Source organism: Accipiter gentilis, chromosome 17 (assembly GCF_929443795.1).
Source record: "Accipiter gentilis chromosome 17, bAccGen1.1, whole genome shotgun sequence".
Lineage (NCBI taxonomy): Eukaryota > Metazoa > Chordata > Aves > Accipitriformes > Accipitridae > Astur > Astur gentilis.
Window position 1 is genome coordinate 774,015 of NC_064896.1, and position 10,961 is coordinate 784,975.

Consider the following 10,961-nt stretch of genomic DNA (forward strand, 5'->3'; position numbering starts at 1 on the left):
CTGCCGGACCTGCTGCAGCCCTGGGCTTCAGGCAATTGCCCCGGCGCCCTGGCAGCTGCCCCCACTAACCGCACAGGCAGCACGGGGCAGGGATGGGGAAGAGCTGCCCTGCAGCCTGCGGCTCAGGGCAGGGACTGACCGGCGCTTCTCCCCGGGGCTGCAGCCCTTGGGTAAGCTGGTGCCCGTGGCAGCGCTCACGGCCAGAGGAGTTGGCTCTGCAGAGCAGGACGGGGTCGACCTCCCCGCTTCCCGCAGCGCCTCGACTGCCCCGGCCCCTGCCCACCTTTGCCCCCGCAGGCACGGATCCGGCAGGCAGCGCCGTGCGCATCCCATCCTGTGCCCCACTGAGGCCGGCAGCCTCGGGGTCCCCCGCCACGGTCAGGCATCTTGCCGGGAGAAGCGAGCAGTAGAAGGAAGGGAAGGGAGCGTGTGAGCACGAGCTGTGCATCACTCCCCATCCAACTCCCCGGCACTGCTCTGCTGGCAGGCTGCCGCCCTGCACCGTCCTTTCCCCGGCAGCCACCCCATCCCGCCTGGAGTCCCCCCAGCAAGTTCTGCCCTGAGCAGCAGCTGTGCAGGGGTGCCCGCTCAGCTGCTGCAGGGGCGTTGGGCCATGCAGCAGCCAGGCCACAGTGCGACCCAAGGTGCACGGGCTTTTAATTATCCCTCCAGCCTGGATGGTCCTTGGCCTGTCCCAGCTCCGGGCTCACGCAGGGCAACCAGGCTGAATCGGCACAAAAGCAGCCACATGAGTTTGCCCTCATTGGTGTAAGCCAGTTTTAGAACTGTTTTACATTAAAACTGTTTTAAATTAAATTATATAAAAATGATTTTATATTAAAACTGGGACTGCTGAGCCCTGTGAGAACAAGGAAAACCTGATGTCATAGCTAATGCTATAAAGTGCAGTTTCCAGTGAGGGCCCAGTTTATACCTTTGCCATAGAAACAGACCTTGGCCCTGCGACCCAGTGCTGCAGGAGAGATGGGGCCAGATCCCCTGGGGGTCCCTGCGTACAGGGGGCCTGGCCCAAAATGCCCAGGGGAGGTCCCAGTCCAGACCCAGCAAACCCTTCTGGCAGCTGGGCACTGAGGGTCCATGGGGCTGGGGACCCCTCTGCTTTCTGTTTCATTTCCTGAGGCTGCGGCAGCCTCCGTGCCCGTGGACCCAGCGATGGGGCTGGGGTAGGCAGCAGGGGAGCTGCCGGGGTCTCGGGTCACTGCGGGGGGAGAGGAAAGTTTTCTTACCTCTTGGTCTGGCATGTGAATACTGTGGTGCTCCGTGCTTGCTTTTGAAGTGTAGTAAACACAGTATTTAAAAGAATACATTTTTTTAAATACACAGCTTTTCTATAAACAAGGACGCTGCTTGCATAATAAACTAATAAAAATAACCTGCATTCTAGCCTGCAAAGAATGCTATTGGTTTCAAAACAAGCAGCATTTTATATGATAATTAAAAGCAGAAAACTCTCAAGACATGGGATTGAGTATTTTTCTTGGACTGAACTTAGGAGCTGAGAACACATCTCTATTTTGGGGGCAGTGAAATCTCCTGCACTGCCAGATATCGTTAACATAAGCGGGGTCAGAGCGAGATTTAGCTTGGGACGCAGCCTGGCTCGAAGCGCAGCACAGAATTACTCAGACGGTTTTGCTCCAGCACCGCACGGCTCTGGGCCCCGCTTGTCCCACAGCGTGCCCGTAGCTCCGCGAGGCGGCACCACCAGCTCCAAGAGGGGACACGGGGAGGAGACGCTGGCCCACCCGGGCACGTGTCCCTCGTGGGTGTCTGCCCAGCACGGGCAGCAGGGCTGATGGACTGGGAGGCAGGGGGCTGGTGGGAAGACGGTGCTGGGACTCTGTGTAGAGTTGGTGGCTGCTTCTGGGTCCCGCTCCTCACTGCTGCCGCCGTCACGACCCTCGCACCCGCGCTCGGCACTGGTGCCTGTGGGCATCGGGCACAGGGCCTTGACGCCCGGCCGGAGCGGTACCGGGAGCCGCAGCGAGTGTGTCGGTGCAGCAGCACCCCGGCCCTCGGGCTGCCGCGGTCCCTGCCCTTGCTGCCGGTGGTGCCGGTGTGTTGGGGATGAAGCCGGTGCGTGCAGAGCCCGGCCACATGGGCAGGCACTAACTGCTGCCTCTCCGTTGCTCTTCCAGTTAGCACCGAGCTGAGTCAGGGCTGTGCCAGAGGCTGCGACCTGTGCTCCGAGTTCAATGGGTGCCTGAGATGTTCCCCCAAACTCTTCATCCTTCTGGAGAGGAATGATATCCGGCAAATTGGGATTTGCCTACCATCTTGTCCACTGGGATACTTTGGCCTTCGCAATACAGACATGAACAAGTGCATCAGTGAGTACGGGAGTGGGAGGGAACGGGCGAAATGCGGGAGGGTGGCCGTGCTTTGCAGGGGATTGTGTTGCCTCCGTTCGGGTGAGAGGAGATGCTGTGGCTGTATGGAAGAGGAGAAGGCCGTGCTGAGCAGGGCAATAACCCAGGGAATAACCCCATAATTTATGCTGATGATGGCTAACACACCTTGAGTGCCCAGGCGCTGCCCCACCGCAGCACAGTGCAGCTGGTGCAGTGTGCAGCCAGGCTGAGATGCTCCTTCCATTTGAACAGCCACTAGATACTGCCCAAACAGTGCCCTCAGAAGCAGGATAAGCATCCACTGCCCCCCCATCAGCCCTTCCTTGCAGGTTTTGACTTGAGTTTTGGCCTTCCTGATCTTTGAGAGCCTCTGTGGGTCTCTCCATGCTGCGGGCAGGTGGTGGTGGTGGACCAATGGTCCATTAGAGCAGAGGGCCACTGGCAAAGCCTTCAGGGCTGGGTTACCCTGTCGCAGCATGCTCAGCACCACCCAGGTATGCTGTGGATGTGGCATCTTGCAGGGCATTTGGGAAGCTCTGTTAGCTGGGCTGCCAGACTGGCACCCTCTTTCTTTGGGAGGAAGGAAGAGGGGGGGGATCCTTTCAGCTTTTAAGGTACCGCTCGCACAAGTACCTTTTCTTCTCTCCTGTGCCCATTCACCATAGCCAAGCAGCTCTCTGAACGAGATCCTTTGCCTGGGGCTGCCTCTTTCAGCCAGTGCACCAGAGAGAAGCTGGACATGGAAAAATGCGATCACTTCCCTGGCAGTTTCATGCAAATCACCCTCATGGCGAGATTTCTGTCTAACTCTATTACTTTGCAGCCCATACTGTAGCTGCAGCTGGAGCAGTTGATACAGGACTTTATTCTTTGCACTGTCCCACTTTGGCTGACTGATGCTCAAGGCAAACACCAGCCCAAACCTTTTCCACTCTGCCTGATTTCAAGCTGGCAGTGACTGCTTCTGGCTAGGAGAGCTGCAGCACAGTGGCTCTGTCTTGTATCAGGGAACGGTGCAAAGAAAACTGACTTCTATCTGAGTAGCACAATCAGGCCTGGCAGGATGTTCAGAGACTTGCCCTGGCTGTTGGCAGACCCCTTGGAGCCGGGAGTGAACTCCAGCTAGCAGTGAAGAGCTTCCTGAGTCTTTTGCTCACATCAGACTACATGATGGCTCTGTGGTTTTTTTTTTCCCCCCAGAATGCAAAATTGAGAACTGTGAGTCCTGTTTCAGTCGAAACTTTTGCACAAAATGTAAGGAAGGTTTGTATTTGCACAAAGGGAGATGTTACGTCACATGCCCCGAAGGCTACTCTGCTGCCAATGGCACCATGGAGTGCAGCAGTCCTGGTAAGCGATGCTCGGGCACCTTTCGCTGAGCTTTTTGTGCGTCTGTTGGGTCCTGTCACGTGTGTTGCTACAGTTTGGTTTAGATGATAAAAGGAACCCCTCAAAGATGATGGCTCATCGTGCCTGTGTCAAGTGGGTGACGGTACAGGTCAGACCCAGCCCTTCAGAGCGCAGAGCCCTCTGGAGACCAGCCTAGGCGGGGAGCAGCACCCCAGTGTCGCTGCCGCGTGTTTGTGAAGTGTGACTCAGAGTTTGTGTGGTACGGCAAGGAAGGGGGTGCCTTGAAAACTTAGGAAGCAGCTGGGGAAACACACGTACCCTTCAAGCCTAAAGTGGGGGAGAGTTGTGATGGTGTGCAAGGGCTCCAGGAAATCCTGAGGCAGCAACGGAGAAATGAGAATTACTGCTGGCCTCTCTTGTTATCTGGCAGCACAATGTGAAATGAGTGAGTGGGGGCCCTGGGGGCCTTGCTCCAAGAAGAGGAAGCTCTGTGGCTTCAAGAAGGGCAACGAAGACCGAACGCGGCGGATTCTGCAGGCTCCCTCTGGAGATGTGTCCCTGTGTCCTGCCACCACGGAGGTGCGGCGATGCACTGTGCAGAAGAACCAGTGCCCTGAAGGTGAGCAGACGTGGAATACCTCACCATCCCTCCCCAGCACCCCTTATTTGTCAGGCACGAGTATTCAGCCCATTGTCCGGTACCATAAACGCACTGCACATCTCACTACCCCTCTGCGGTACAGGGAACACAACGTGACGGCAGCTAGAAGGACCCACGGGTGGGTGATGCTCAGCACGGCTTGCCGTGTGTCCCACGGGCTTTCAGGTATTTTAGCTTCTTCCCTGGCCACAGAGCAGCAAGGCAGCTGAGCAGCCGAAGAAGGTGCACGCCTGTGCGCTGCGCTGATGGGAGTCATCTTCTCCTCTACCAGAATGCTTAGGTCTGTGTTTTTCCCAGGAATTAGAGTGTCTTCGGGATGAATGGTGGTTTGGTCATCCTCTTATGGGACGGACAAGGCTTGCAGCTGGGTTGAGTGATTTGAGGGAAACCGGTTCTGCGCAGTGACTAACACCACAGGGATTAAACAGGCGGGCAGGGGGAGGCAGACACGGCCGATCTGTTCCTCTGATGCACACAGCAGCGTGCGTTAGCTAAGGGGCTTGGTATGCAGCCGCGGAGAAATGCAAGTGTTAACACTTCTGCTGGAGACCGACAATTACAAAGCTAAACCCAGATTTGATCCTTCTTCCCTGTTTCTATTTAGGCAACAGCTCGTAATGCAAAGCACGGCCTGGCAGATAGGGCGGCTCTCGGGCACCTCGCTGCGTGGGGAGGGGTACAAGCCCTTCGGGCCACCCCCGGCAGCCGCGGGCCGCGGGCCAGCTCAATCTGCTGGAGAGCCTTATGGTGCCCCTTTGCTTTACTGCAGGGAAAAGGAAGAAAAAGGAAGAGCAAGGAAAGCAAGACAGTGCAAATGGGAACAGAAATCGGAAAGACACCAAAGATGCTAAGTCTGGCACCAAGAAGAGAAAGAGCAAACAGAGAGGGGCTGCGGTCCCCGCGACGTCCGCTAGCCCTGCCCAGTAGCTGCCCCTTTACGTCACCTGATGGCAAGACTTCATTGCTGCTATGTATATGAAAGCTTTATTGAACCAGAGCACTGCTACACAACACGTACACATGTCCAGAAAGACAGACATATACTCCCAGACCGACCCACAGACCCGACAGAAACCACACACACAATAAGGAGGCTGCACACACACACCCCCCACCCAGGATCGCAGATGGATGCTGCTGAGAAGAGGAGTGGGAGTGCACATGGAGGGAAGCCCACCTCCCCAGGGCTCCGCGGGGGACGCTGCGGGGAGGAGAGGTGGAGTATGAGTCAGTGGAGGACCCAGACGCAAGACTTCACGACCAAAGGCCTCAACTCGAGACCGGGCGCATGGCCCCAGCGCAGCATGGCTGCAGCCAGAGGGACGAGACCGGGGCCGCACGGCCGCTCTCCCTGACGTGGGACCCAGACTCACACAAAGGCAGTGGCCTCTTTCTCTTCCCCCCACCCTTTATTTTGTGTTTTAAGCTGTATGACTTTATCATTGCGAATACATGTTAAACATTTGTGGTAAGAGGTCAGTGGTATCTACCCTGAATCTGCTTCAAAGAGTTATTTCAAATTAAAAAACAAAAACCAAAATGACAACCAGCTTCCTGAGTGTGTGGTTCATGCCTTGGCCCCTATGGAGGCTGGTGTCCCACAGGACAGAGACTCACTTGTGGAAGGGAAACTCACCAAAGCTTTAAGAAAATCCCAGAAAATGTTGCCAGCTGCACTGCAGCCACAAATCAGCCGTCCTGCACTCGCAGGACCCCAGCTGTGCTCCGCAGAGCCCCTGAGGAATTTCCCACTGAAGGATCCAGTTAACATGCAGCAGATTGAGAAAATGAGAGGTTACAACAAACCGCAGGTTGCCGAAACATTGTGACTCCGCTTGTACAGTCACAGCTGCGGGACTCCATCCCGAGCTAGGGACACGCTCGTCCGTCTGCCCAGACACCACCCAGGCGTGTAGCAGGAGGGAAGGCAGGCGGGAGGGGGAAGGCACAGTTCGGGCTCTGCAGAAGAGAAGCAAACTTTTAAGTTTGGTAGAAACTACTGGTCTGCGTGCCACCGACTGGAATTCCCTGGATTCAGCCAAGTGCTCCTGCTCCGCAAGAGCCAACACCTGGGCAGATGAACCGGGACGAGGACAGTGCGGGACAGAGACGTAGTGAGACCTGCGCGGGTGCACGTGAACGCTGCCTTCTCTGCACAGGGAGCTGTACCCTCAGCAGTATCATGAGGTGGCCTACCGCTCAGTTTCCCTTGTATTTTAAAATGTGCTTCCTCGATATAAATATGTGTATACATTTAATTCCTCTAGAGTTCAGCAAAAGACCTCTGGTCCTGAGGGAGGGAGCCAGGGGAGGTGCTGTGGCTCCCAGAGATGTGCCCGGGGTGGATCAGTGACGTGCTGCTGAAGCTCCTAGCTTCCCTGGTAAGGTGATGGGCAGGGAAAAGCTCACCCCAAAGCTAGACCCGGCAAATACAGTCTCCGCTGCGCTTGCTTTTGTACCACCTTCTCCGCTCTGCGGTTTTGGAGGGCAGAGCGAGCCAGTGGCTGTGCGGGGACGCCTGTGGGAGAGCCCCCTGCTCGCTCCGACGGGTCGCCCGCCCATGCCCGGCAGTCCTGGTCCTCTCCTGCGAAGAGCCGGCAGTTCGTGGTGCCCGCCGAGGACTCAGCTCCGGCAGAGGACACCTAAACTCTCCCTTCACCCCATCCGCTTTGCGGCTGGTTTGGCTCAGTGCAGAACGTGGGAGCTGCACAGTTGTTTCAGCTCCGGAGCTGTACCAAGCTCTCCGTGACTGCTCTGCTGGCAGCAAAACCTTTCAGCCCAGCATCCACTTTGCGTTTAAGTAAACAAGAAGCCGTTATATCTTTTAAAGGGGATTCCATTTCAGCACAATGATAAACGACCAGCATACCAAGCAGAGAGAGAAAGGTTCTTCAAAGTCATCCTTTGAGTTGTTTATGGATCATGTTCAGACGATTCCTGAAAGCCTCCCAGCTGAAAGATCAGATCTCACTTTATTTTCTAGCCTCAGCTAGCCTGTGAGATAAGTATTTTGTTTGTGCCATGGCGTTGCATGTAAGCAGAACCGTTTTTCCCTTCCGCTTTTTAGCAGCAATAATCAGTAACCCTTTCATGAACCTCAGCTTGCTAATTCATAAACGACTCCTTCCTCCCTCCTGCTGCAGTATCTCAATCCAGTTCTCAACAAGGATTAGAGAAAAGAGAGAGTGCATTAGTAAGGTTTTATACACAGAGGCTCTGTTAACTGACTGGATTCCCTACAGTAACTCATGGCAATATTAGCACAACTATTTCAAAACTAAACTGCGTATAATAAATCAACACAACCTATTTTATAGAACTCTCTAGAGTTTTTTAGAAAAAAATGACAAACTTCTTCCTGTTGTAGCCTCTTCCCTTCTTTCTTCCTTTTTCATAGCAAAATGGGAAGAAAAAGGGAGAAACGCAAAGGAAAGTTTAAAATGCATATTAAGAAAACCCAAGATTTTCCAGTATGGGTGATTTTAAAATTAAATTGTTTTAGAAAAACTAGGAGGAAAATATAAAAAATAAATCCAATTTCTTTTCTTTTTTCAATCAGCTCAAGAATTCCCACTCCTAGAGAGCTGGTTCTTTTATGAATTTAGAAATATTTTGCCTTTGACCAACGTGATTTGCACGCTGAGCTCAACAGTCCAAGCCGGAGATTTCCTTAGATAGGTTGATGTCATCTCAACTCACACGCACGTGAACGCTCTCTTTCAGCCCACCAAATAAAATCTGTTGTGGTGTTCTCTCCATGGCATCACTGTAAAATATGCTTCTTTAAACAAATAAATAAATAAATAAATGGGTTTGCTGAACAAGCTTTGTTTGCTTTATTCACCAAAACCAGAGTCAAATCCCAACTAATCAAAAACGTCTAGAGAGAGCCTCTCCTAAGCAACTTCTGTCTACCGTCCAGAAGCCAAATGTACCTGTACAGATCATGGCATGAAAACATTGCTGCTCCGACTTCTGCGCTTATTCATGTTCTGTACTTCAACCACCTAGCTGCTGGAGTCATGGCTAGCTGCATAGACAGACAGATGGCTCCTTTGTCAGAAACTCCGTTGCACAGAAAACGTCTTAATTTTTACTGTTGAACCCACTGGTGTTGATTTACTGGACAGAATTCTTTCTACTCAAAATCTGCAGGATAGTTTCTAGGCAGTTTACTTAGCTTTTGGGCAATTTATCCCACGTAATGGGGAACAAAGGGCAAGGAATAATATATTAACAGCTTACAATCATGAGTTTGGAACTGTTTAACTTCTATCTCATTTGCTGAGATTTAGGAGCTAAAGCAGACATATTTCACCAAACACAGGTTGGTTGTATTATGTTCTTACCCTCTCCGTGTAATATAAATGCGTATTTTTCACCGGCTACAGTCAAGTTAAACGTGTGCACACATAATCCTCAAACAATAATTTACCAGCTTTCTACCCCCCTGGAGATGGAGGCAATGTATATACTTTTTAGTTCATGTTTATGTTAAAATGATTTCTCACTCAGAAGAAATCTTAGCTTTGATTACAGGAAATAGAGCAGGATAGTGAAACAGGTTATCCCTAATACTATTATTTGGATTACATTGCCTGACAACACTAAAAGGGGTATTTTTTTATGTATTTACAGATTTTATTAAGTCAATAGTCTTCACAAAGAGATGTTAGGCATACATTTTTAAAAAAAAACTTCTATTGAAATTACAGAAATACCAGCTGTATTTAACCAGTCACCATAAATAAATCACACCCATGGCATTTATATACATGATAATATATTATACCCAACCAAATGCCAAACCATAGTTTAGATGGAGCTGCTTGCCAGAATCTCCATGATTTTTTGAAGAGCAGCAGGATCTTAGCAGAAAAAAACAACCAAAAGGCAACCAGGTAGATAATACATTTGTGATTTGCAGCACAAGCTTTAACAGCCAGTTAGAACCTCCTCTGCCATTCACCACTGAAACGGCCTGCAAAAGGCCACGTCAAATCCTGCGACGCACAAGGCTAACATGCATGGTGCAACACGTGCAGCTTTCCAGAAAAGAAGTCACTTTTCGTGACTATTAAAATCAAATCACAGAAGTAAAACATTTATATGTAAATGCTTTAGCTTCCGGATTGCTAGTAAGCACTTAATCCCTGTGAGAGAGACCTGCAGCACTGCCATCCATTCAGAGAGGAAAGCTCTTGAAAGGCTCTGGAAGGCTGTGAGAACCGCGCAGGACTGAGCACAACGTTCGCTCCGAGGGCTCAACCCTGCCGGGCACAGCGCAGCCCGCATTCCCAAAGTGCTTTTTCACCTCTCTGCCTTTTTTGCTTGACTTCAATTTTCTCCTCCCTCCAGCTTTCCCCTGTTGCTTTCAGTCGCCATTTTGGGAACTCCAGATCCAAGGCAACGATATCTGGGATCGCTTTTGTTTTTTCCATTAAGGAGCCGTCAAACCTGGAGCCTTTTGCCAAGGAGCCCTGCCTCCCACTCTTGTAAGCCATCTCCCTGAAAACCTATTCCTGAGGAAGTGAGTTGGGAAAACTACTGTGGTGATAAACCATCTACGGTATCTTCTGGCCGTGCTTGGGTGATTTTGAAGGCTAGCTACGAAACCCGATTCTGTCCTTGTGCTCTGCAGGGAATCACTGCAACAAGGAGAGTAAGATGGCTGATGTTGCCTTCATCCTGTTAAATAAAACAAAGTAGCTCAATACCACACCGAAAAAGTGCTCCAAGTACAAGTCCAGTCTTGTTCTGAAGTCTTGGAAATCTATTTTTCCTTCATTTAATTGACAAAATCTGTAGATCATACAAGGAAGACAGCTCCTGCCAAAAATCAAACATCACTAGTTTTTAATAATACAATGGGAATAACCCCTTAGAACATATGTAATTATGGCAATGAGTCATTCTGATGGCATCACATAACCACATTCACTGGGATTTTGACAAGGAAGAGGCCACATAAAATTCAAAGTGATTTCATTTCAGCAATGGTCAGGCTAGTCCTGTCAATGAAGCTGAGGCCGTTTGGCAGATCCGACAGGCCTGGCATCTATCACTAACCCCCCTGTCCTGTCTGGTATGTGGTATGGACAACATCCCGCTGTAGCCAATTTAAAAAGAAGAAGAAAAGAAAAAAGTTAAAAATTGAAACGGGAGGATGCATCAATAGCAAATGAAAAGCTTGTGAGTCATACAGCAACAAAAAATTAGTTTAGTAGAGTAAAATATCTGACTCGCATGTTATCAGATACACAAGTAAACAACCACAGCTACAGAGATACTGCAAGTTAAATACTAATACTTAAAAAATGTTAGCCGCAGTAATGTAATTTTGGTCAGGAAAAAACATGAGAGAGAGGAGAGCGCAGCTGAAAGAATGAATTTATTCCAGTTTGAATGCAATTCCCATAGGTTATCAGTACAATCTTTTCTCATGACAGAAAATACAGGCTTGTAGCCCACTCCGATTGGGACGACAGGGCTCGCCATAAGAAAGGCTGGGGAGAGTGGTGTGGAGACCTCTGTGTTAAAGCTTTCAACGTGGGAATTCAACAATTAACTCTGAGGCA

At 50.9% G+C, this 10,961-nt stretch overlaps 1 protein-coding gene across 1 annotated transcript in view; it reads left to right on the top strand.

Moving 5' to 3' along the window:
• Window positions 1–8,174, top strand: part of RSPO1 (R-spondin 1) — a 30,988-nt gene extending 22,814 nt beyond the window's left edge. The window contains 4 exon segments of the mRNA XM_049821221.1: window positions 2,160–2,351; window positions 3,573–3,722; window positions 4,153–4,341; window positions 5,153–8,174. Coding sequence (XP_049677178.1) covers window positions 2,160–2,351; window positions 3,573–3,722; window positions 4,153–4,341; window positions 5,153–5,310 — 689 coding nt within the window. The 3' untranslated portion in view covers window positions 5,311–8,174.
• Window positions 8,175–10,961: the final 2,787 nt, after the last annotated feature.